The sequence below is a fragment of the Crinia signifera genome, chromosome 1, assembly GCF_055691185.1.
Source record: "Crinia signifera chromosome 1, ASM5569118v1, whole genome shotgun sequence".
Lineage (NCBI taxonomy): Eukaryota > Metazoa > Chordata > Amphibia > Anura > Myobatrachidae > Crinia > Crinia signifera.
This window is the reverse complement of record NC_139217.1, coordinates 9,921,009-9,948,024: the sequence shown is the minus strand read 5'-3', so window position 1 is coordinate 9,948,024 and position 27,016 is coordinate 9,921,009. Positions and strand designations below refer to the sequence as shown.

Sequence of the window (27,016 nt, the reverse complement as noted above, 5' to 3'; positions counted from 1 at the left end):
CAAATCCCAGGGAACAGGATCTACAAATAAGCGGAGTTTGAGAAGAAAGAGAAAGGAGCTAGGTCTAAGCATTGGGTTCCTCCCAGCACTCTATGTCTATCAACAATCCCCGTATAGATACCGATAATCTTATGAAGCCCTGAGAGGAGGTTCCATGGTCAAATAGTGTCGACCTGAGTCCCTGGATTAGAAAAAAGAAACGTTTACATGGCAAATTGGACCGAAGGCCTAGTACATTAATTTTGCTTCTCGACCCCCGACCAGTCCGGCTGGAGTCGGCGGGTTGGAGAAGGGACGTCTGAGTGTTCCGGGAGGTTCCACTTTGCCAGCAACTTCATGCCATCCTCCACATTAGAGATGATGATGGTAGAGCCCTCTCTGGAGATCAGGATTTTGGTGGGGAAACCCCACCTGTATGGGATGGCTGCCTTGCGGAGAGCTGAGGTAATAGGTTGAAAAGAGCGCCTCATAGTAAGGGTACTTTGGGAGAGATCTCCAAATAGTTGTAACGATCCCAAGGCTTCTGCAGTATCTGAGGAAGGTCTGGCTGCCTTTAGTAGCGCTTCTTTGACGTGATAGAAATGGACTCTCATTAGAACGTCCCTTGGGGCTCCCTCCGGAGCTGATCTCGGCCTCGGTAGCCTATGGATACGGTCTAGGAGCAGGTCGTGAGACGAGACAGAAGGGAGCAGTCTTTTAAAGATATCCATGGTGTAGTCATGTAGGCTGCTGTTGGAAACTGTTTCTGGAATCCCTCTCAATTTGAGGTTATTCCTACGCGAGCGATCCTCAAGATCCGCGACCTTTTCTCTCAAAGCCGCCACCTCACCCTCTAGAGTGTCGTGAGAATCGATTAAGGAGTTGTGGGAGCCCACTATCTCCCCCATTTTTATTTCTAAGTGATCTGTACGTTCTCCAAGTTCTTCGACGGAACGTTGACATGTTTGGAGCATAGTGCGAAATTCAGAGGTAACCTCGTCTTTAAATTGATGAAACAAGAGTCTTAAGGTTCCAACTGTTAAGGCCTCCGAGTCGCCAGGGCGGGAGTGGGGTGAGGTGAGTTGAGATGTGGGAGGCTCTGCTGTGGGAGGCGAGGGGGCCACCAGAGGCGAAGGTGCGGGGCTGGTAGCTGTTGCACTAGGGCCAGTGGGGCGTTGGGGGGAGGGTTTGAAGAAGGAGACCTGGGAGACAGGCCCAGCAGCCTTGTGTTTTTTGGGAGGCATGATGTAAGGTGGGCGTCTTATCTGAAAATAGTGCAGGCAGATATCTTTGATGATGTAGTGAGCGGGTAGTTAGCGATATACTCTCATGAAGTTAACCTTTAGGGCATTAATGACAGTGGTGGGAGCGGACTGTCGTCAGAAAGTCATGTGGCCTGGCAATTACATATTTGCGGTGGTGGCTAAATACAGTAGAGTAGGTTCAAGGAATCCGCAGACCTCTCCAATCCAGATATTTAATATGCCAGCGATGTCCTTGTCTCCGTAGCGGAGCACAGCAGTGTTTTATGAATGTATGTCCCGGACTGAGAGCTACAGCTCAGTTTTAAGAGGCGATGTGGGGTAGATGGAAAGAGGCGCTCCCGCAAGTAAAAGCGCCTCTCATACACCCCAGCTAGTAGGGGTGCTGGACAGGACTGAATGGCGGGGGGCAGTTCCCAGACCCTATTGATCGCTGGACCTGTGGCTTATTATTGGGCCGGAGTTTTGCACGTTGAAAGTGGAAGTGAGGGATGGGTTTCACCCTACTCACTATTTTATAGGTCAGGCCCCGGTTGGATGAGTGTTCAGTTTCTATGCTAAGGAATGGACAGTGGGTCACCAGCTAAGGGGGAACACTGTTGGATGTGGAGTCCCTCTTCTGCTTTCAGGTGGCTAAGGGAGAGGTTCTGTGGCCCGCTCTGGCAGTAGGACTGCTCTGTGCTGGAGGAGGGAGCAGGAGGAGTGTTGGCTGTAGGGGTCCCTTTTGGGGCTGAGTCGCCCCTCCGCCCGGTTATGCTGGGCTATGTTGTGGTGGGGACGCGGCCGATCAACGCCCCAGGGCTAGGGAGAGGGGTCGCTGCACTTCTCCAGCAGCGCCTTACCTCTCCACGTGACGGGTCTCCGGCGCGTCTGTAGCTATGGCGGCCGCGGCTCCTAGTAAGTAGCGGGGTCCCGTCTTCTCTCCCGCGCCGCCCCTGCAGTCCTCGGGTCCTCTAGCCGGCTTGCAGATCAGTCCTCTCCTCGCCGCCGCTTCACCCGCCGCTGGATGGATCGGGCGGTGCGCGTCAGCTCACCTCCGCCGCCCGCTCCGAAATCGAGGTCCCGGCTTTACGTGGATCACCAGGCCGCAACCCGCAGGAAGGCAGGAGGCCCTCCCCGGCTCCGCAACCGGCTTCCAGGAGTTCTGCAGAGGGTAGGTAGGTCGAGGTGGATGCTGAGGGAAGGGGATCAGGGAAGGGAGCTGGTTCTAAACTTTGTGCAGGACGGAGCTCTCAGAACACACGTTCTATCGCTATGGCTGCCAGGCCACGCCCCCCGATATTTCATTTATTTTAAAAGCAAGAAGGTCCTTAGATGATGTGGAAGTTATCGTGTGGAATATAACTTTTTATTTTTTATAACCCCAAATGGTCAGGATTTTTGTTTGCCGCACTCTCCATGTTCTAAGGTATGTTATATTATAAATTTTATAGTTTTTGGTTCTTTTAAATTTATTTTTCAAAGTTTTATAATATTTATCAAAGCCGCAAAAACTACCCGGCTTTAATACGTTATAATAACAGGCTTTCAGCCGGCTGTTTTGATGATCAGCGTTGCGCGACATCCTACACAAATCAAATTTGATATAAAACAAGATCTACATTTCTACGAATTATATATCTGTTGTATACCATATTTTTCTAACAACTTTTTTAGCATTATGTTTAGAAATTCTTCCAGCTGGTTAAGATATCATTAAGCGTACTTTATATATGTGTTATTTCACATAGCCAATATCCGTGTATGAAGTTACAGTATCAAACCAATTATATTTTAATACGGGGGTTAATATTATTTATACCACTTTCATATCAAACGTGATACAGGCTATCACGTGCTATCACGTTTGATATCAAACTAAATAAAAGGGGCGTGGACCTGTCAAAACCAATTAGTTTGAAGAAAAAGTGTGCCTTATCTACTCAGTATGTGTATGAGCTGCTATGTTCCTCCTGTAATACTTCCTAACCTGCGGAGGAGAGGGGTATATGGAGATCAGTATGTGTATGAGCTGATATGTTCCTCCTATATTACTTCCTATCCTGCGGAGGAGAGAAGTATATGGAGATCAGTATGTGTATGAGCTGCTATGTTCCTCCTGTTGTGCTTTCTATCCTGCGGAGGAGAGAAGTATATGGAGATCGGTATGTGTATGAGCTGATATGTTCCTCCTATATTACTTCCTATCCTGCGGAGGAGAGGAGTATATGGAGATCAGTATGTGTATGAGCTGCTATATTCCTCCTATATTACTTCCTATTCTGCGGATTAGAGGGGTATATGGAGATCAGTATGTGTATGAGCTGCTATGTTCCTCCTATATTACTTCCTATCCTGCGGAGGAGAGGAGTATATGGAGATCAGTATGTGTATGAGCTGCTATGTTCCTCCTGTAGTGCTTCCTATCCTGCGGAGGAGAGGGGTATGTTCCTACTGCAATGCTTCCTATCCTGTGGAGGAGAGGAGTATATGGAGATCAGTATGTGTATGAGCTGCTATGTTCCTCCTGTAGTGCTTCCTAGCCTGCGGAGGAGAGGAGTATATGAAGATCAGTATGTGTATGAGCTGCTATGTTCCTCCTGTAATGCTTCCTATCCTGCGGAGGAGAGGAGTATATGAAGATCAGTATGTGTATGAGCTGCTATGTTCCTCCTATATTACTTTCTATCCTGCGGAGGAGAGAAGTATATGGAGATCAGTATGTGTATGAGCTGCTATGTTCCTCCTATGTTACTTCCTATCCTGTGGAGGAGAGGAGTATGTGGAGATCAGTATGTGTATGAGCTGCTATGTTCCTCCTGTAGTGCTTCCTTTCCTGCGGAGGAGAGGAGTATATGGAGATCAGTATGTGTATTAGCTGCTATGTTCCTCCTCTAATGCTTCCTATCCTGCGGAGGAGAGGAGTATATGGAGATCAGTATGTGTATGAGCTGCTATGTTCCTCCTGTAGTGCTTCCTATCCTGCGGAGGAGAGGGGTATATGGAGATCAGTATGTGTATGAGCTGCTATGTTCCTCCTATATTACTTCCTATCCTGCGGAGGAGAGGAGTATATGTAGATCAGTATGTGTATAAGCTGCTATGTTCCTCCTGCAATGCTTCCTATCCTGCGGAGGAGAGGAGTATATGGAGATCAGTATGTGTATGATCTGCTATGTTCCCCCTGCAATGCTTCCTATCCTGCGCAGGAGAGGAGTATATGGAGATCAGTATGTGTATGAGCTATTATGTTCCTCCTATATTACTTCCTATCCTGCGGAGGAGAGAAGTATATGGAGATCAGTATGTGTATGAGCTATGTTCCTCCTGCAATGCTTTCTATCCTGCGGAGGAGAGAAGTATATGGAGATCAGTATGTGTATGAGCTGCTATGTTCCTCCTGTAGTGCTTCCTATCCTGCGGAGGAGAGGAGTATATGGAGATCAGTATGTGTATGAGCTGCTATGTTCCTCCTGTATTACTTACTATCCTGCGGAGGAGAGGAGTATATGGAGATCAGTATGTGTATGAGCTGCTATATTCCTCCTATATTACTTCCTATCCTGTGGATTAGAGGAGTATATGGAGATCAGTATGTGTATGAGCTGCTATGTTCCTCCTGTAGTGCTTCCTATCCTGCGGAGGAGAGGGGTATATGGAGATCAGTATGTGTATGAGCTATGTTCCTCCTGCAATGCTTCCTATCCTGTGAAGGAGAGGAGTATATGGAGATCAGTTTGTGTATGACCTGCTATGTTCCTCCTGTAGTGCTTCCTAGCCTGCGGAGGAGAGAAGTATATGGAGGTCAGTATGTGTATGAGCTGCTATGTTCCTCCTGTAGTGCTTCCTATCCTGCGGAGGAGAGGGGTATATGGAGATCAGTATGTGTATGAGCTATGTTCCTCCTGCAATGCTTCCTATCCTGTGGAGGAAAGGAGTATATGGAGATCAGTATGTGTATGAGCTGCTATGTTTCTCCTGTAGTGCTTCCTATCCTGCAGAGGAGAGAAGTATATGGAGATCAGTATGTGTATGAGCTGCTATGTTACTCCTGTAATACTTCCTATCCTGCGGAGGAGAGGAATATATGGAGATCAGTATGTGTATGAGCTGCTATGTTCCTCCTGTAATACTTCCTAACCTGCGGAGGAGAGGGCTATATGGAGATCAGTATGTGTATGAGCTGATATGTTCCTCCTATATTACTTCCTATCCTGCGGAGGAGAGAAGTATATGGAGATCAGTATGTGTATGAGCTGCTATGTTCCTCCTGTTGTGCTTTCTATCCTGCGGAGGAGAGAAGTATATGGAGATCGGTATGTGTATGAGCTGATATGTTCCTCCTATATTACTTCCTATCCTGCGGAGGAGAGGAGTATATGGAGATCAGTATGTGTATGAGCTGCTATATTCCTCCTATATTACTTCCTATTCTGCGGATTAGAGGGGTATATGGAGATCAGTATGTGTATGAGCTGCTATGTTCCTCCTATATTACTTCCTATCCTGCGGAGGAGAGGAGTATATGGAGATCAGTATGTGTATGAGCTGCTATGTTCCTCCTGTAGTGCTTCCTATCCTGCGGAGGAGAGGGGTATGTTCCTACTGCAATGCTTCCTATCCTGTGGAGGAGAGGAGTATATGGAGATCAGTATGTGTATGAGCTGCTATGTTCCTCCTGTAGTGCTTCCTAGCCTGCGGAGGAGAGGAGTATATGAAGATCAGTATGTGTATGAGCTGCTATGTTCCTCCTGTAATGCTTCCTATCCTGCGGAGGAGAGGAGTATATGAAGATCAGTATGTGTATGAGCTGCTATGTTCCTCCTATATTACTTTCTATCCTGCGGAGGAGAGAAGTATATGGAGATCAGTATGTGTATGAGCTGCTATGTTCCTCCTATGTTACTTCCTATCCTGTGGAGGAGAGGAGTATGTGGAGATCAGTATGTGTATGAGCTGCTATGTTCCTCCTGTAGTGCTTCCTTTCCTGCGGAGGAGAGGAGTATATGGAGATCAGTATGTGTATTAGCTGCTATGTTCCTCCTCTAATGCTTCCTATCCTGCGGAGGAGAGGAGTATATGGAGATCAGTATGTGTATGAGCTGCTATGTTCCTCCTGCAATGCTTCCTATCCTGTGAAGGAGAGGAGTATATGGAGATCAGTTTGTGTATGACCTGCTATGTTCCTCCTGTAGTGCTTCCTAGCCTGCGGAGGAGAGAAGTATATGGAGGTCAGTATGTGTATGAGCTGCTATGTTCCTCCTGTAGTGCTTCCTATCCTGCGGAGGAGAGGGGTATATGGAGATCAGTATGTGTATGAGCTATGTTCCTCCTGCAATGCTTCCTATCCTGTGGAGGAAAGGAGTATATGGAGATCAGTATGTGTATGAGCTGCTATGTTTCTCCTGTAGTGCTTCCTATCCTGCAGAGGAGAGAAGTATATGGAGATCAGTATGTGTATGAGCTGCTATGTTACTCCTGTAATACTTCCTATCCTGCAGAGGAGAGGAATATATGGAGATCAGTATGTGTATGAGCTGCTATGTTCCTCCTGTAATACTTCCTAACCTGCGGAGGAGAGAAGTATATGGAGATCAGTATGTGTATGAGATGCTATGTTCCTCCTGTTGTGCTTTCTATCCTGCGGAGGAGAGAAGTATATGGAGATCGGTATGTGTATGAGCTGATATGTTCCTCCTATATTACTTCCTATCCTGCGGAGGAGAGGAGTATATGGAGATCAGTATGTGTATGAGCTGCTATATTCCTCCTATATTACTTCCTATTCTGCGGATTAGAGGGGTATATGGAGATCAGTATGTGTATGAGCTGCTATGTTCCTCCTATATTACTTCCTATCCTGCGGAGGAGAGGAGTATATGGAGATCAGTATGTGTATGAGCTGCTATGTTCCTCCTGTAGTGCTTCCTATCCTGCGGAGGAGAGGGGTATGTTCCTACTGCAATGCTTCCTATCCTGTGGAGGAGAGGAGTATATGGAGATCAGTATGTGTATGAGCTGCTATGTTCCTCCTGTAGTGCTTCCTAGCCTGCGGAGGAGAGGAGTATATGAAGATCAGTATGTGTATGAGCTGCTATGTTCCTCCTGTAATGCTTCCTATCCTGCGGAGGAGAGGAGTATATGAAGATCAGTATGTATATGAGCTGCTATGTTCCTCCTACAGTATATTACTTTCTATCCTGCGGAGGAGAGAAGTATATGGAGATCAGTATGTGTATGAGCTGCTATGTTCCTCCTATGTTACTTCCTATCCTGTGGAGGAGAGGAGTATGTGGAGATCAGTATGTGTATGAGCTGCTATGTTCCTCCTGTAGTGCTTCCTTTCCTGCGGAGGAGAGGAGTATATGGAGATCAGTATGTGTATTAGCTGCTATGTTCCTCCTCTAATGCTTCCTATCCTGCGGAGGAGAGGAGTATATGGAGATCAGTATGTGTATGAGCTGCTATGTTCCTCCTGTAGTGCTTCCTATCCTGCGGAGGAGAGGGGTATATGGAGATCAGTATGTGTATGAGCTGCTATGTTCCTCCTATATTACTTCCTATCCTGCAGTGGAGAGGAGTATATGGAGATCAGTATGTGTATGAGCTGCTATGTTCCTCCTGTAATGCTTCCTATCCTGCGGAGGAGAGGAGTATATGGAGATCAGTATGTGTATGAGCTGCTATGTTCCTCCTGTAGTGCTTCCTATCCTGCGGAGGAGAGGCGTATATGGAGATCAGTATGTGTATGAGCTGCTATGTTCCTCCTGCAATGCTTCCTATCCTGCGGAGGAGAGGAGTATATGGAGATCAGTATGAGTATGAGTTGCTATGTTCCTCCTGTATTGCTTCCTATCCTGCGGAGGAGAGGAGTATATGGAGATCAGTATGTGTATGAGCTGCTATGTTCCTCCTATATTGCTTCCTATCCTGCGGAGGAGAGGCGTATATGGCTCACAGTGGTTAGTGTATTGCATACAATTACTCAGCAGGACAATGATTGGAAACGCTGAACATATATTAATATCATAGACAAATCATAAGGGTTAATAAAGTGAAAGCGCCCGCCCACAGCTGGTATGGCCAGTGCATGCTTCGCAGGGATTACATAGTCAGGGAATCTCCGGAGAAGGGCCTAGATGTGATAAACAAGGGGCAGCAGGGGGTCAGTATGTCTGCAGCATCGGAGTGGGTGAAAGGATGCATTGCCCCCTCCCTGGCCATGCCCGCTGGAGGCAAACACTGATGTAATGAGACTGATCTATGGACGGCTTTGGCTGCAGACATGGGGGTAACATGAAACTACCAAGATGACAAATGTTTCTTTGTTTCAGGCCTCATCGAAGAAGACTTGGATACGGGAGAAAATAAAGTGTCTTGAACGGTTCAGTGAGAAACGCCAGAAGAAACTGCAGGCATTGGTAACCGAATACTCCAGCAGATTGCTCTATGATTAGTGCACGCAATACGGAATACCGTTTTCTGTATCATCCATTGGGGACGCTGGAAGACAGGTTTACATAGATTGTCGATTGGGGGAGCCAGCACTTTATTATACGATGGCGCTCTCTGCTTAGCGTGCACTATGGCTTTGCCAATGTCAGGCAGGTATGAAATCGAAATGTGATGGTCAGGTGATTCTCTTTTTGGGCCAGCATTAGATTGATGGATCTTGCAGGCTACAGGTGGTAAGTCCACGTTTATGACCTCTGCAGCTCCTCCTCCTCCTTGTTGAGTGGCTTATTTGAGTCCATCCTTTCGGTCCTTTTGGGCACTGTCCAGGTTTCAGGGGAAAGCCATGGGTGCTTCCACCTCTGCACCTAGAGGTTCCAGAGGCCATGGACTATCTTCAGGTTCAGACTACGATTTCCAATTGGTTGGGGTCTCATCTGTTTCTGCATCAGTTGGTTCGTCTCTCTCCTTGGGCAAGGATATCTCTGCTGTGGTGGGTGCGGGAGGATCATCTCCTGGTGGGTGGTTCCTTTGGCATGTGGGATTGGGTTCGTCTGCATGGTTGGGCAGCAGTGACCACAGATTATCAATTCCAGGGTCGCCGGTCTCACCAAGAATCTCTTTTGCCACCAAACATTCTCGAGCTTTGAGCAATATTCTGAGTGTTGGGTTAGATTTCCTATCTACTCCACGGTCACGCAGTTCAGGTCCAGTCGGCAAATGCCAACAAACAAGGCGGAACCCACAGCCGTGTGGCAATGAGGCAGGTGGTTCTCATCCTTCAAGAAAGGTATGTACTGGTAATTTCAGCTGTCTTTATCCCAGGAGTCGACAACGGGGAAGCAGCGTTTCTCAGTTGCCAGGATTTCTATCCAGGGGAATGGGCTCTGCATCCTCAGGTGTTTTTAGCAGTCTTGCCAGCATGAATCTCATGGTGTCCAAGCACAATGTAAAGCTTCCTATTTATGTCTCAAGTGTCTGACCCGGGTAAAACAAATACTTTTTTTACCTCTAAAGTGTCTCTCCTGACTCTCACTGTGCTCCAGGTCTGGATATACAGATTCCCCCACAGTCTATCCAGTGATCACCTGATGCTGCAGCTGTGCGGCATATCCCGCAGTCTCCCCAGTGATCACCTGATGCTGCGGCTGTGCGGCATAACCCGCAGTCTCCCCTGTGATCACCTGATGCTGCAGATGTGCGGCATATTCCGCAGTCTCCCCAGTGATCACCTGTTGCTGCAGCTGTGCGGCATATCCCGCAGTCTCCCCAGTGATCACCTGATGCTGCGGCTGTGCGGCATATCCTGCAGTCTCCCCAGTGATCCCCTGATGCTGCAGCTGTGCTGCATATCCCGCAGTCTCCCCAGTGATCCCGCAGTCTCCCCAGTGATCACCTGATGCTGCGGCTGTGCGGCATATCCCGCAGTCTCCCCAGTGATCACCTGATGCTGCGGCTGTGCGGCATATCCCGCAGTCTCCCCAGTGATCACCTGATGCTGCGGCTGTGCGGCATATCCCGCAGTCTCCCCAGTGATCACCTGATGCTGCGGCTGTGCGGCATATCCCGCAGTCTCCCCAGTGATTACCTGAGGCTGCAGCTGTGCGGCATATCCCGCAGTCTCCCCACTCCCTGACTTCTAGTAGTGCTACTACATGCACTCCTGCTGCTCCCAGGCAGCTTCCACTCCTGCTGCCCCCGGGCGGCCTCCACTCCTGCTGCTCCCGGGCGGCCTCCACTCTTGCTGCTCCCGGGCGGCCTCCACTCTTGCTGCTCCCCGGCGGCCTCCACTCCTGCTGCTCCCGGGACGGCCTCCACTCCTGCTGCTCCCGGGACAGCCTCCACTCCTGCTGCTCCCGGGACGGCCTCCACTCCTGCTGCTCCCGGGTGGCCTCCACTCCTGCTGCTCCCGGGCGTTTACAGCTCCTGTCTACACTACAGTGACTACCCAAACCTCTACTGGCTCACTATCGGTTCTCCATTGTTGTCTGCAACCTCTACACTTCATCTACTCCTGCTGCTCCCGGGCAGCCTCCACTCCTGCTGCTCCCGGGCGGCCTCCACTCCTGCTGCTCCCGGGCGGCCTCCACTCCTGCTGCTCCCGGGCGGCCTCCACTCCTGCTGCTCCCGGGCGGCCTCCACTCCTGCTGCTCCCGGGCGGCCTCCACTCCTGCTGCTCCCGGGCGGCCTCCACTTCTGCTGCTCCCGGGCGGTTACAGCTCTTGTCTACACTACAGTGACTACCCAAACCTCTACTGGCTCACTATCGGTTCTCCATTATTGTCTGCAACCTCTACACTTCATCTACTCCTGCTGCTCCCGGGCGGCCTCCACTCCTGCTGCTCCCGGGCGGCCTCCACTCCTGCTGCTCCCGGGCGGCCTCCACTCCTGCTGCTCCCGGGCGGCCTCCACTCCTGCTGCTCCCGGGCGGCCTCCACTCCTGCTGCTCCCGGGCGGCCTCCACTCCTGCTGCTCCCGGGCGGCCTCCACTACTGCTGCTCCCGGGTGGCCTCCACTCCTGCTGCTCCCGGGCGGTTACAGCTCCTGTCTACACTACAGTGACTACCCAAACCTCTACTGGCTCACTATCGGTTCTCCATTGTTGTCTGCAACCTCTACACTTCATCTACTCCTGCTGCTCCCGGGCAGCTTGCACTCCTGCTGCTCCCGGGCAGCTTGCACTCCTGCTGCTCCCGGGCAGCTTGCACTCCTGCTGCTCCCGGGCGGCCTCCACTCCTGCTGCTCCCGGGCGGCCTCCACTCCTGCTGCTCCCGGGCGGCCTCCACTCCTGCTGCTCCCGGGCGGTTACAGCTCCTGTCTACACTACAGTGACTACCCAAACCTCTACTGGCTCACTATCGGTTCTCCATTATTGTCTGCAACCTCTACACTTCATCTACTCCTGCTGCTCCTGGGCAGCTTGCACTCTTGCTGCTCCCGGGCGGCCTCCACTCCTGCTGCTCCCGGGCGGCCTCCACTCCTGCTGCTCCCGGGCGGCCTCCACTACTGCTGCTCCCGGGTGGCCTCCACTCCTGCTGCTCCCGGGCGGTTACAGCTCCTGTCTACACTACAGTGACTACCCAAACCTCTACTGGCTCACTATCGGTTCTCCATTGTTGTCTGCAACCTCTACACTTCATCTACTCCTGCTGCTCCCGGGCAGCTTGCACTCCTGCTGCTCCCGGGCAGCTTGCACTCCTGCTGCTCCCGGGCAGCTTGCACTCCTGCTGCTCCCGGGCAGCTTGCACTCCTGCTGCTCCCGGGCAGCTTGGACTCCTTCTGCTCCCGGGCAGCTTGGACTCCTTCTGTTCCCGGGCAGCTTGCAATCCTGCTGCTCCCGGGCAGCTTGCTCTCCTGCTTCTCCCGGGCAGCTTGCTCTCCTGCTGCTCCCGGGCATCCAGGGCCGGAGCTACCACTAGGCAGCATTAGGCAGCTGCCTAGGGCGCTGGCCGCTGGAGGGCGCCACTTATTTATCAGTTAACAACTTAACCTACATACAATAGGTGCGCGCCAGGTGTGCACCATTGGCGCAGCACCTCTAGTGCCCACCCCCCGCCACAAACCTTGTCCCCGTCCCCCCCCGTCCTCGCCATCACCTTTGGTCTGGCGATCCCCTGCCGCCCGCCCCGCTAGCCGCCCGTCCCGCTAGCCGCCTGTCACTCATATTACAGTGACGTCGGCAGCAGGCTCGGGGATGGTCGGCGCGGCTCGGGGGGACTCGGGAGCGCTCAGGCACCCGAGTCCTTCCGAGCCGCTGCAATCATCCCCCAGCCTGCAGCCGACGTCACTGCTGAAAGTGACAGGCGCCGGCAAAGGCAAGGGGGACAGCGCAGCGGCGGCATAGAAGCTCCGGCGTACTAACGCTGGAGCAGAGGTGAGGGGAGAAGCCTGCAAATTCCTGTGGTGGGTTTTGCTGGGGCAGGACAAACCTGCCCTGGTAGGTTTGTCCTGCCCCAGCAAAACTCACCACTCAATGGGGTTAACTGCCTGGGGGAGTGGGTTAAAATCTGTGTGTGTGCGCGCGCCCTCACGGAATAAATAAATAATTGGGGGGGGGGCGGCTGGCAGAGGTTTTGCCTAGGGTGCCATGGACCCTAGCACCGGCCCTGCGGGCAGCTTGCACTCCTGTCTACACTACAGTGACTACCCAAAACTCTACTGGCTCACTACTAGTTCTCCATTGTTGTCTGCAACCTCTACACTTCATCTACTGCTGCTGCTCATCTACCCGGTACCATTAAGCTTCCACCAGACACCTCTCAGAAAGACATCATCTATACAGCCACCATTGGTGATCAATCATCGACCAACTGTTATCATCGGTGTTCTGTCCGGTGCCTGTGTAATGGTAATCTGGTGAACTTCTACTTCTTTCCTGCAGTCACTGACAATATCCAATCGATAGTTCGCATCGTATCATGCTAATGAACATTTCCTCTTCAAGTATTGTTGTCTCCAATATTCTATCTATGGTTCACATCGCATCATGGCAATGAACATTCATTTGTCCGTATCACCGTTCTAACATCGATACCACTGTCCTTCAAACATCCATTTTACTCATACATGTCAGTACTGCTACTACTATGTCTGAACTGCTACCATCGATGTTCTATCATCTATGCATCATCTCCACCACTGTTTATGGAGTCATATTGTGTTTGTGACTGTAATGTACCTGTGTGGAGAAATATACAGTATATACTCATTGAAAGTAATTCACGCCTTTGGGTCCCTCCTTCATGTGTTAGTGGATGGCTAAGCCTCAACCCTCAGGCTTGACATCAAGGACACTGGATCGTGGAACCATGGTGGTGGACAGTCTGACCACCCTTTGGCCTGTCCAGTTGGTGTATCTTTTTGATCCGTTTCATCTCTTGCCTCGTCTACTAAAGAGGGTGATAGGAGAAGCAGCGGCGACCATACTCATAGCTTCAGACTGACCTCACAGGTCGTGGTATGTCGATCTTCTGTCGCTCATCTTTGACGACCCTTGGCCGCTACCTCTGAGACTGGGCCTGCTTCAGCGAGGCCTATATCACTTTCCAGACACATGGCGACTGCTTTTGACTACGTTGGCTGTTGAGAGAGCACTCCTCCGCAGGCAGGGCATCCCCTCAGTAATGACTCCTACTATGCTGAAAGCCCATAAGTCTGTGACTTCTAAGCATTACCATCAGATATGAAAATCGTATGTTGATTGGTGTGAACAAAAGCATTATCCAACATCATCTTCTTTTTAGTTGGCCTGATTTTTCTTCAGGTGGGACTGGATGCTGATTTACAACTTGGCTAGTTAAAGGTGCAGGTCTCTGCCCTTTCCATATTTTTTTTCAATGCAGGGTGCGTTGCTGCCCCAGGTTCAGACATTGCTTCAGGGGGCTTTGCGTCTTCAACCGCAGTTCATTGCTCCTACGGCATTTTGAGATTATAATCTTGTTTTGAGATTCTTGCAATCCTGTCGGTCAATTGGAGTCCACAGATTTGAAGTTTTTGTTCTTGAAGACTGTTATGCTTTAGCCTTGGCTTCTGCTAGGAGAATCTTGGAGTTGAGAGCTCACTCCTGTAAATTGCTATGTACAGTACCTTGTTTTTCACAAGGACAAAGCGGAACTGTGTACATGTGGAAGTTTTTTGCCAAAGGTCGTTTCATCCTTCCATATAAATCAATATATTGTGGTACCGGTCCTTAAGGATGATTCTCCCAAGCGCTAGATCTTTGGATGTGGTCTGTGCTCCAAGGATTTATGTTCAGACTGCAGTTTTTCATAAGGCAGATTCATTGTTTGTTATTTTTGACGCACACAAAATTTATTGGCTAAATAGACTATAGCCCGTTGAATGCGGATGGTCATTACCCAGGTGTATGCTGCTGCTTTGCAGTCTTGTCCTTCCTCTGTTTCTGCTCATTCCACGCCTTCTGTAAGATCTTCTTGGGTGGCTTCCCGGGGGGTTTATGTTTTGCAGCTATGATGGACCTCTAGTTGGTCTAGCCGGTCTACATCTGTTCATTTGAATAAGTTTGATCCCTTTGCATCTTTAGAAGGGCAATTTGGTTGAGATGTTGTGCATGGAACACAGAGCTCTCCTGACCGGGATGGGAGCTTTGCGACGTCCCCTTTGGATGATGAAAAAACAGGATTTGGGTTCATGCTGGTAAATCCCTTTCTCTGATTCCATAGGGGACGCTGAGCGCCCATCCTGCGCTGTTTAGTTTATGTTTTTCTGCTGTAGTTTAAGTTTCATGACACCTGTTGCAGCAGCTTTGCCTTACTGTATGTTCTGTGTGTTTGTGTGGTTTTGTTTGGTCTGAATTCTATCCTCCTCTACAGTTGGCTTTACCGTTTCTGCTCGTGCAGTTTTGTACCTGGTGAAGGGAAGGGGTCTAGAGGGGGAGGAGCCTGCAACACATTACAAATTATCAAAGCTGGGGGGTGTTCACTGCGCTATAATGTGAAATTAAGCAGCTCAATAATTTGGCATAGATAAATAATAGTGAAAAATGAGAGCTAAGGTATATGACTTTAAGGGAGAAGTAAAGATGAAAGAAAGCGCAGTTTAGAAAGATAAAAAAGCACTTGTAGGGGAAAATAAGGTTAATAATGCTTACACTCCTTTTTTTTAAGAGATTGATTAAAAAGTCCCGGGTAAGGTGCTAACTCTGTCCCTACCTCTATTGAGACACTGCGGGCGATGTGGGGAGCTGGCGGCGACTGATGTAGAAAAGCCGCTTCTTCTCCCCCTCCGTCTCCCTGCAGTGCTGCGGCACGTGTGTGCGCTCGTAGATGGAATCTTCACTCGGTGGCTGCGGGTGAAAAACATCCCACGCTGACAGTATAAAAGAACATTGTAACTGTACAAATACCACCACCTTTCTAGAACAAAGCCAAACTATGATAAATAACTTCATGAATAGAGGGTACAAAGAAAACATTCTACGAGAGCAATTACTGACTGTTTCAAACATCGAACGAAAAGATACACTAAAATACAAGACTCGCTCAACAGACAACAAAAAACAAGAACTATCTTTTGTCACTTCGTTTAACAGCAACCATAGAACATGTGAAAAAAAATCTGCAATTAGATGATGATCTAAAACTTCATCTTACTGAAAGGCCACGAATAATTTACAAAAGAGCACGAAACCTTAAACAATAATTAGTAGCCAGTTTCACAAACCCAATAGAGAACAGAGAAGAGAGAAGATTGAAGGATTCCATTCTTGCTTGAAATGCGAAGCATGCAAAAATGAAGGAACCAACAACAAGTTTTTCTTCAAATACCAACAAAAATAAATATAAAATAAGAGACTTCATTTCGTGCGAATCTGAAGGGGTAATCTACCTACTCCAATGTCTATGCGGACATCAATATGTAGGCCAGACAAAAAGACAACTCAATAAGGCTTTCCGAGCACATTTATAAAAGTGGCCTCACCACCCATAGCGCCTCAAATCATTTTTTAACCTGCCACGAAAAAAACCCGAAAGGTTTATCCTTTATTGGAATCCAAAAAGTAAAACAACATTGGAGAGGTGGAGATTTCATAATTCAAAGTGGATTTTCGACCTACAAACTCTCCACCCAAGAGACATGAACATAGATTTTGAGTTAAATGCATTCCTAGAAACGGAACCATTCTTGAATAATTACATTAATGAGTACAATTCCTTTCTTCCTCTTTTTCATTCTTTCCTACTCCTAATTTCCCTAGAAAGCACCTGTTTATGATATTGTATATTTTGCAACCAATATAAAAATATTTGGTACTTGTGAGTTATCTGGACGCCCGATTTTTTGATTGTATGCCTTAAGTTAAGGCATACAATCAGATACGATGCGATGCGATATCGCATCGCATCGCATCGCATGCGACCATCGGATGCGATGACCCGATTTTTCCATAGGAATCAATGTTAAAATGATTCCTATGGAAAAAGGGGTCCTTTTCATACCCCTACTATCCAAGTGGGCATGGAGTTGGATATAAACCTGTGGCGAGCGTAGCGAGCCACCGAGCCCGAAGCGTGGCGAGCGAAGCGAGCCCCGCGAGGGGACGGTATTCCGTGTCCCCTCGCGGGGCTCGCTACGCTCGCCACGCTTCGGGCTCGGTGGCTCGCTACGCTCGCCACAGGTTTATATCCAACTCCATGCCCACTTGGATAGTAGGGGTATGAAAAGGACCCCTTTTTCCCATTGAATTCCATGTTAAAATGGACTCAGTCCATTTTAACATTGATTCCTATGGAAAAATCGGGTCATCGCATCGCATCGCATCCGATGGTCGCATGCGATGCGATGCGATGTGCCCGATCCGACCCGATTTTGAAATCGGGCGTCCGGATAACTCACAAGTACCAAATATTTTAATAAATATTTTATTTTATTTTTTTTTAGCAATATTTTTTTATTGCACGGCCCCTTTTTTCTCTCCAGAAGACTGCTTTAACAAAAGCACACACTGGTTTTAACATTTGGTTCCCACCATTCTAGGTGACCACTTCAGTTTTTACAAATAAAGATTTTGTCCTATAAAAAGACAGAAAGTAAAGCAGGCATTTATCTTGAAAAAGTACGCCTAGACTCACGAAACACCTTGATCAGCTCCTTTCGCCCGTGGATACGTGCTGGACCCCCTGCACTAACACCCGGATGAAGCCGCAGAGTGAAGATTCCATCTACGAGCGCACACACGCGCTGCAGCACTGCAGGGAGACGGAGCGGGAGAAGAAGTAGCTTTTCTATATCAGACGCCGCCAGCTCCCCACACTGCCCGCAGTGTCTCAATAGAGGTAGGGACAGAGCTAGCACGTTACCCTGGACTTTTTAACTCTTAAAGAGTGTAAGCATTATTAACCTTTTTTTCCCCTACAGGTGCTTTTTTATCTTTCTAAACTGCGCTTTCTTTCATCTTTACTTCTCCCTTATACCTAGTCATATACCTTAGTTTTCATTTTTCACTATTACACATTGCAAGTTATATAAAGTGCCGACTCCACTAATCACCAGTGTATACTCGATGTAAACCTGCCTTTCAGCATCCCCTATGGAATCAGAGAAAGGGCTTTAACTGTAAGTACCAAAATTCTGTTTTTGTATGACCGAGAATCCTTTTCTCTGTCCATCAGAGCTCAAATGTACCGGAGAAGATAAGGCGTAAATTGCAGAAGGGACTATTTCAGAATCAGAAGCAATTGATAAAGCTACAAGAGGCGATGGCAATGGTGGAGGACACTGAGCCATCACCTGACAGAAGCAGGGATGAGGTGAGTCAGAGGACGACCGTGGCGCCACCTGCTGGCTGAATGTGTGAGAAGAGGCTTCCTAGGGGACCACGGTGTGCTGACTAGATTGTTCATCCATTACACTGAAATGCTAATGCCAGGTGGTGCTCTAGAGCTGATATTCCTCTTTCCTCAGGGAGAAGGGCCAAGCAAGGAGAGGGTGGAACTAAAGTCTCAGGGTGACGGATTGGAGATGGGGTTAGAGGAAGAGGAGGAACAGAGTCCACCCACAAGGAAAATGAAGAAGAAATCTGCCCCTGAAGACTCACCGGTAACAGAACGCAATAAAATTAAGAAACATGAAGTGTGACAGCAGGGGGATGAGGACTGCGCAGAGATGGGTCAAGGGCAGTCCTTGATGATGTCCACGTCATTTAATGAGTGCCTTAGATCTTGGAGGCTCCTGGATTAGAAGCTTAAATAGATGTATGCAATTAAATGTGCAATACGTAATAATCTTTTTCTATGACATATTCCAGAATCTCTTTCTCTGTACAATAGGCCTCAGAGGTGACATCGGATCAGGGTTTGGAGAAGAAGGACCAGATGGAGAGAAAGGAGAGGAGATTACCGGATGAGGACAGTGCAACCTCTTCTGATGGAGGCACAAATGAGGTGAGTCAGACCACCTGCTGGCTGAATGTGTGAGGGAGCCCATTAGGGGTCCAAAGTGCAATGAATGCTAATCTGCCCTATCTGACGGACATTGTACGTGGCCCACATTTTGGTCACAGCGCTGGGTGGGTTTAGGCTCCTGACACTGCTGTTTCTGAGGGGGAGGAATTGTCCATGAGGAAGAGTGAGGCTGGTGAGCGCTTTGGTCTTCTTGGTGGGAAAAGCCTTTCGGGCAGCCCTACTGCACTCCGGACAGCCATTTCTAAGTGCCATACCAAGTTGCCTCTGGGCATTGTAGATCCAGGTCAGCACCGGCCCTCCAGATGTTGATGAACTACACATCCCAGCATGCCTGGTATCAGTTTCAGCATGGCCACATAGCAAAACTAATGCAAAGCATCCTGGGATGTGTTGTTCATTAACATCTGGAGGGCCGGTGTTGCCCAGCCCTGGTCTAGTCCATCTGTCCTGGCTAAACAGGTCAGCTTTTTAAGAGTCAGCTGCCCGCCTGCTTCCCGCACAGGGTGCATGCAGATCAAAGACACCATAAAGGTGTCTCTGATCTGCAAGCGCTGGAGAAATCTCTCGATGGTCGCCGACCATTGTAATATATGTTGGTTTGTTCCCTTTGTCACGCCTATTCTCCCTTTTTTCATAACTTTTATAAGTCGTGATATTCAATTCTTGCCCATCAAATGTTTGGTGATAAATTTCACACCTTCTAATAGTTTTCTAAACTTGGTAATTTTCTCATCATTTTCTTCACCTGGTTGTCGGGGGGTGATGAAAGTGAAATTTAAAAAATGTTTATTTTTTAAAAATGAATGTCTTACTTCGATTAAGCGAGAGCTGCCTAAGCCAGAGCATACTTAAGAGGCTTACATTTTTGGGGTTGCAGAGTTAATGACTGCAGAGGTAATGACTGCTAGTTGTTTAAAAGTTGGTATCAGTTTTGTAGGTAGCCTATAGGTGAGCATATGGGTGTGAGCTTAGGAGAGAGGTATATAGGCAGGTCCTGACAGAGAGTACTTCCTCTTGCAGAAGTTCTTTCAGCAACTCCAGACCAGCCTTAGGTAAGTACTGTCTGTATCCCCTCAACGCCCATTAATTTGCTGTGCAGATTCACGCACCACCGCCTTGCACAATGTCCCGTCCCCGCCGTTCTGGTTCCCCCCTCCATTGTTTTGTGGATGGCTGGGTATGAGGTCACATGGCCACCCATGGCTGCTCTTTTGAGGCCCAGCCCCCCTCCCTGGCTTACATGGCGGACGTGGTCGGGGGCCCCTCCCAGGCCACATCCAGGCCTGAGAACAGTACTCTCAGGTTGGCCCTGCGGCAGCCCTCTCCCTCCTGGTTTCCCGCGCCCCACAGACCCCAGTGGGTCCGGAGGCTTGGTGGGTCACTGCTGTTGGCGCCATTGCGGTGCCGCCGGCTCCCCTTCAGCGTCCCCAGGTGTCAGCGATAGGACTGGCACCAACACCTCTGCCTAACGTTGCCCTGTGGGTTTAGGTCCAGGCTGGTTGAAGAGTTGCCCCCACCCTGCCGATTTTAGCACCACGGGCATTGTGCAGGGTCTGGGGGTCTACAACTGCAGAACATGGGTTCAAGGGCCATTGCTGGGCCTGGTTCGGGTAGGACCAGGTGCCTACTGCAGCCCCGGCAGGGGTGTTTCAACTGGTATCTGCCCAATTTGCGGTTTCGTACACGTTCGCAGGTCCGGGCTATGGCCAAGGCAATTGGTACCACCCCAGCATTTCGGCCTGGCTCATACCTACCTGCAGCAGACGTTCCCTGTCTCCATGACCTCATTGTTGGCCCTGTTGCTTGCTACCTGTTTTCCCTTGTCCCATGGGCCCCAGACCACTTGGTCCTTTAATGCCCACATAGTGTGCCTGAGTCACCGGCATTTTCGGGTTAACCCTTTGGCGGCCATGCGGCGCCTTGGCAGCAGCACAATTGTTGGCAGCAGCCTTTCGGGACTGTGCAGCCTGCATTTAATGCCTACCCCCCCCCCTCCCTGTGGCTGCCGCCATATATCATGTCGGCTGGCGGTGGTGCCACTCCTGCTCCAGTCGATTGCGGTGCAGCCTCAGGGGATGCGGGTACTGCGTCCATGAATGTAACATCTTCTTTTGTTTCCCAGGAAGGTTTACCCAGGTTGGCGGTGGGAGCCTTTGATTCTCCAGAGCTGACCGCAATGGATACGAATGTGGCAGTTACACCTGTCGTTAAGGATGCTCAACCTGCTCCCTTATCAGTACCTCCCGTGGTGCCTGGGGCAACCAGGGATGACGTCTGGTCGGATGGTCCATCTGCTCTGGTTCCAATGTCTGGTCCTCCCATTGTCATTCCCTCCCCTGGTGTGTCAGCGGCCGCTGGAGCAGCCGAAGCTGGGGCTTCCGTCAGACCTACAGATGAGGGTCCCGCGCCAGGAACTGGTGAGCTTAATACTGCACATGTCTCCACTTCAGTGTCGTACTCTATAGACTGCTCCGCTAGGAGCTACGAGAAAGCTAGTTGCGCGCGAGGTCACTAAGAAAGTGGGGAAGGCTAACGCGCCTAATAAGGCGGCAGCTCCAAAGGAACCCTCTTTGCATGGGGAGATGTGCATTGCTTAAACACCGCAGTGACTAGGGGTCTGCGTAAAAGGGTTAGTAGAAAGGTACATCTTCATGATAAATGAGATGTTTTTGAAGTACAGGGGGTTCGTCTGGAGGGATTACGACTGTAAATTTCTTCATAATCTGGAGGGTAATGCTCTCGGTTTCAAGGATGTGGAGATTTGACTGGAGGTCACCAGCCAGACCCCCACTGCCGAGTCACTAGTTAAGAATCCCTATCCTGTTAAGAAGGGGGCAGCGCCCCCTTCGGTGAAAGGAAAGTGCTTTGCATACAGTGACTCCAAGTGCACAAGAGGTGCGAGTTGTCGGTTCCGACACACTTTCGAGTGTTCGGAGCTGGTCACCCTGCCAAAGAGTGCAAGTCTGCCCCTTCTGGTGCCCTCGCAGGCCCACTCCCGATTAGAGTCTCCGCTGTCGTGGTGGTTGTCCCGGTACCCGAATAGGCAGGATGTGGAATTCCTTCTCAAGGGTTTTAGTTTGGGGTTTCATTTGCCCATTGGGGAGGAGGTTACTGATGTTTTACGCAGGAATTTGCGTTCGGCTATGGAGTTGCCCCATGTGGTGAGACAAAAGGTGGACACTGAGATAGCTTTGGGCAGCATGTGTGGACCTTTTGACTCACAGCCTTTGCCCAAATTGTGCATTTTCCCACTAGGGGTGGTGCCCAAGAAGATGTTGGGCAAGTTTTGGATGATCCAGCACCTGTCTTAATCACACGGGTGATCTGTGAATGATGCAATTCCTGCTGAATTCTGCCGTGTCCGTTACCAGCTCTTCAATGCGCCCCACGACATAATCCAGGGTTTTGGTCAAGGTGCCCTTTTGGCCAAACTGGATGTGGAATCTGCTTTCCGCCTCTTGCCCCTCCACACCAATTCATTTGGGTTCATGGGCTTCCGGTTAGAAGGGTATATTTATATTGACCATTGCTTGCTCATGGGTTGTTCCATCTCTTGTGCCTATTTTGAGAAATTTAGCATGTTTTTACACTGGTGTATTAAGGAGGGTATGGCCATGATGGCGTTGACCACTATCTGGGTTGATTTTCTTTTTGTAGGCACATGGGATGGTTCTGCTTATCAGGAGTTGCTTAGTTTTGCGGGGTCACTCTTTAAGGAATTGAGGGTCCCGGTGGCGGAAGACCAGATGGAGGGCCCATCCACTTGCTTGTATTACCTCGGTATAGAGGTGGACACGGTGGTCGGTTGTTGCCGGCTCCCTGTGTACAAAGTTGCCCGTCTTCAGGGACAGTTGGAGGAATGTCTGGGGTTAGTCAGGGTTAGGCTCCGCCAAGCGCAGTCCCTGTTAGGGTCCCTATATTTTGCCTGCCTGGTCATCCCGATGGGGCGGGTTTTTTGCTGGAAGCTTGAGATGGTTACGGCGGGGATTTCCAGCCTGCAACTAACCATTCACTTGTCTGGGGAGATGAAGGGTGACCTCCGGGTGTGGTCCTCCTTTTTGGAGTCACGGCCCGATTCTAGTACCCGTTTGCAATTGCACACAGATACGGCCGGTTCTGCTGGTTTCTGTACCTTTTTTTCCGGGGGAGAGTGGTGCGTTGGGTCCTTGCCCCCCTCCTGAGTCGCCTGCGGTTTTACAAGGAATCTGTTTCGGTACTCTTTACCTAGAAGGGCGCCCACGATTTTGATCATGGGCATCGCAGGTAAAAAAATTGCAAAGATTGCATTGCATGCGGCCAAAAAATCGCATGCGATGCGATCGACGCGATTACCGCGATTTTACATGGGGAACAATGTTAAATGGGTCAATTGTTAACGCCACCCCACGATCAATGTGAACCCGAAGCGTGGCGAGCGCAGCGGTACGCAACCTACGACCTTTTCATACCCCCACTATCCACGTCGGCGTGGAGTTGAGAATAGAAAGTGATATCCGCGTTCCCTCGCGGGCTTCACAGCTGTCCGCGTCCCCTCGCTGCACTCGCCATACTTTCTATTCTCAACTCCACGCCGACGTGGATAGTGGGGGTATGAAAAGGTCGTAGGACGCGTACCGCCGCCCCTCGCGGGCTCGCTGTGCTCGCCACGCTTCGGGTTCACGTTGATCGTGGGGTGGCGTTAACAATTGTGGGGGCCATTTCACACTTCAGGGTGCCTATTTGGCCTCTGTGGGCCATTTAACATTGTTTCCTATGGAAAAATCGGGTCAATTGAGACATTGAACAGGAAAATCGCGTCAATTGGGACATTTAACATTGTTCCCTATGGGAAATCACGATTTTTTAGTGCATGCGATGCCCGCGATTTTTTACTAACGATGCCCACGATCAAAATCGTGGGTGCCGTTCTAGGTAAAGAGTACCGATAAGATTTAGATGTAGTGCGCCTGTTGCGCTGACCCAAAACCGCTGTTTACCCGCCTGTTTAACAGCTAGTGTTCCGGAATTGGGGGTGTGAAGGACTTTCTTGCATTTTTTACCGCCATGGATCCTAATTAATTTAAATTTGGCCCACCTTCCCCTTCCGGAACACACAAGAGGTGTTTTACCAAGTTTTCGGCTTCACTTGGGTCCACTGTACTAACTTACCTTGCTTTACTAATACTTGGAAATGTATTCCTTTTTACTGACGTTAGGTCCTTTTTTTCTTTCAGCTTCCCCTTCAATACCTCTGGGAGAGATGTGGGTAGTCGGCAACTCGTTTGTTTTTTGGGCCGAACAGCACCCTTCAGCTAGGAGGGCTTTTGAGTTGTCCAGTGGACGTACAGTTAGGTGGTTCGGAGTCAGGGGCCTTAGGTGGTCCGGTTTGCTGGCCCTCCTGGATAGAGAAGAGACGGCATGGGGACGTCCTGCTGTAGTGGTGATTCATCTAGGGGGGGACGATCTGTGCCATATGTTGAGCAGTAAGGTTATTAAGGTGATCAAGGAGGACCTCCTTGAGCTTTTTCGACGTTGGCCTTCGGTCCATTTAGTCTGGTCAGATATTCTTCCCCGCATGGTTTGGCAGGGGTGCTCTGATGTCTCCGGGATCAATAGGGCCAGCAAGAAGGTGAACAATGCTGTGTCTAAGTTAGTTTTGGCTATAGGGGGTTCGGCCATTCGTCACCCTTTGCTGCTGCAGGCCAGCCCACCGTATTACGCTAGCGATGGTGTCAGCTTGACTACTTTGGGTTTAGGGGTGTTTCTGGGGGATATTTTTTCATGTGTAGCTTAGGTTGGCCTTCATTGGGTGGCATGCGTTGGCTCTTAGAGCCTCTCAAGGATGTATCTTAGAGCCTGGCAGTACGGTGTCACGGTCCAGCAGTCACTTGCGGCATAAATGGACATTGGGAGGCACTGCCCCTAGAAAAGATGGCGGGTGTGTCCTGGCTTTGCGGGGGGTGGACAATTTGGGCACTCCTTCACAGGAGTGTCCACACCAGCCAGGTAAGGGCTGAAGAGACTTCCCAATGTTAGGTTGTGCCTTTGTCAGATGGGACGTTTCGGTAGTCACCATATTAATATTGATTAGTTGGGGCATTTAAGTCACCGCCAATGTGATGTGGCTAGAGCTGGATATTACATGGTACCTTGTTGCCAGCCCTTTAAGAGGGGTCATACCACGTAATAAATATATATATATATATATATATATATATATATATATATATATAACCTTTAAATATAATGCTTTGGTGTCAGTGTCTTTATTGCGTCAGTGTGAGTTATTTTAGTTAAGCTAGATTAAAGTGTGTGTTAAGGTTGAAACCTAATTAATGTATAGACGCCTTAATGAGTTTTCCTTTTTTTTTGTAAGGGGTTAAGGATAAACTTTAAAAAGTAATTAAATGCAATAGAGTATATGCACACATTAAATACGATAGAGTAAAGGCACAGATCCCCCCAATAGAGTATATGTACACATTCCCCCCATAGAGTATAGGCACACATCCCCCCTATATAGAGTATAGGCACACATTCCCCCCATAGAGTATAGGTGTCACGACCACCATGGCTGCTATCCAGTTCCCCTGTGCTGTGCCTAGCCCTAGGTCCTGCATCAGCATGTCTACTACCCTGGCACTCGACTCTGCTCCTGTTCCTTGTGCTGGTGGGGTGCATATTCCTGCACTGTCACCACGTGGTGACAGTGGTGCTGTGTGCTCCGGTGCCATGCAGGGCATAGGTGGCGTGAGATGTGAGTTGCCATGTGTGTCTGTGCCTGGTTAGGCCTCTGGCTGGAAACGCCGGCAACTGCGCATCTGCGCACACTCACCACCGGCTGGTTTCTGTCGCCTCCGCTGGCGGCCGCCATCTTTTGGGATCCTGCAACCTGTACTGTACGGCTCCACCTCCTACTGTCAAACGGCTATCCAATTGCCACATAGACTTGCCGGGCAAGACCGCCAGTCAGTACAATGATGTCCATGCCTATGCATCATTGCTCACTCCTGGCTGTCTGTGGTAGTTACTACAGTTCCTGCACCTCCAGTGAAGTTCTCTTCTACTCCTGCTGATCGTCTCACTGCTACACCTGTGTACCACAGAACCTGCTGCTGCCAATACGGACTGGACCAGGTTAGCCTCCCAAAGGGGTATTATCTTTCTCCTCACTCCTGATGGTTATTATCCACGGTTACTCCTGGTTCTGCAGCCACGATCCTATTCAGCAAGGACAGAATCATCCAACTTTCAACCATCCAATCTTCATCCAATTCTTCATCCAATCATCCAATCCTCATTCAATCATTCAACTCTTTATTCAATCATTCAATTCTTCATCCAATCGTCCAACCCTAAAACCAATCATCCAATTCTTCAACCAATCCTCCAATACTTCTTTCAATTACCAAGCATCTCCATCCTCTTCAATAAAGTATTGTATTATTGACTTTTATCATTCCATAACTTACAGTATATTATTGTGCCATCATTTACAACCTGTATCGCAGTATCTTCATTAAATAAGGTTTTACTTTATCTCATTGCTTCACTCCCTTCTTTCGTTAATGCAACAACCTTATATCAAAGCACCCAGCCTCCGTTACACTCCAGCTGGTGCTTCACGAAATGTGACAATAGGCACACATTCCCCCCTATATAGAGTATATGCACACATTCCCCCCATAGAGTATAGGCACACATTCCCCCCCATAGAGTATAGGCACACATCCCCCCCATATAGAGTATAGGCACAGATCCCCCCCTATAGAGTAAATGCACACATTCCCCCCATATAGAGTATAGACGCACATAACCCCCATATAGAGTATAGGCACACATTCCCCCCATATAGAGTATAGGCACACAATCCCCCCCCCATTTAGAGTATAGGCACAAAATCCCCACCATATAGAGTATAGGCACACATTCCCCCCCCCCCCATAAAAAAAGTATAGGCACACAATCCCCCCCCCCCCCCCCCCCCCCGTGACCGGATGCCTGCCCTTACGCTCTGGCTACGCCCTTTGGGTCCTCAGATAGCGGTTCCTGGTCAATAGGGGATTCCCTGTTGTCGTCAGTAACCGCCTGTTACTGACTCCGCCCAATACGCAGTGGGCAGGGTTACTGCTGCCACTACCAGAATCCTCCTACGTGGTGTCTGGAACCACGGATACTGACTCAGGCCCAAACGCTGACACCTGAGTACTACCTGCTAGAGTGTGCGCATCGACCCGCTGCTGACAGCCCCCCCAACTGGTGTCAATTGGTTCCCCACTGGTCACGGACCAGACCTCTGCTTCTGTAGCTGGCAGAGCTGAACTTGTAGGCGCTGGATGCTATACCCAGAACAGCCGGAGAACGGAATTATTGCATTAATTCTGTTGGTCGCAAGATGAAAGTAGTCATCTTGGGCAAAAGATGGTTTATTTGCCAATAGAT

The 27,016-nt window shown here is 49.4% G+C and overlaps 1 protein-coding gene across 3 annotated transcripts in view; it reads left to right on the top strand.

Annotated features, from left to right (window-relative positions):
• LOC146060553 (uncharacterized) overlaps positions 1-26,113 on the top strand; it is a 335,594-nt gene extending 309,481 nt beyond the window's left edge. For all 3 annotated transcript variants that reach the window (XM_083174016.1, XM_083173934.1, XM_083174187.1), the window contains 6 exons: positions 8,555-8,641; positions 17,804-17,941; positions 18,096-18,230; positions 18,461-18,574; positions 20,718-21,012; positions 23,809-26,113. In XM_083174016.1, the coding sequence (XP_083030142.1) occupies positions 8,555-8,641; positions 17,804-17,941; positions 18,096-18,230; positions 18,461-18,574; positions 20,718-21,012; positions 23,809-24,368 (1,329 nt within the window). In that variant the 3' untranslated portion in view covers positions 24,369-26,113. The remainder of the gene's footprint in view (positions 1-8,554; positions 8,642-17,803; positions 17,942-18,095; positions 18,231-18,460; positions 18,575-20,717; positions 21,013-23,808) is intronic.
• The last annotated feature ends 903 nt before the right edge of the window (positions 26,114-27,016 follow it).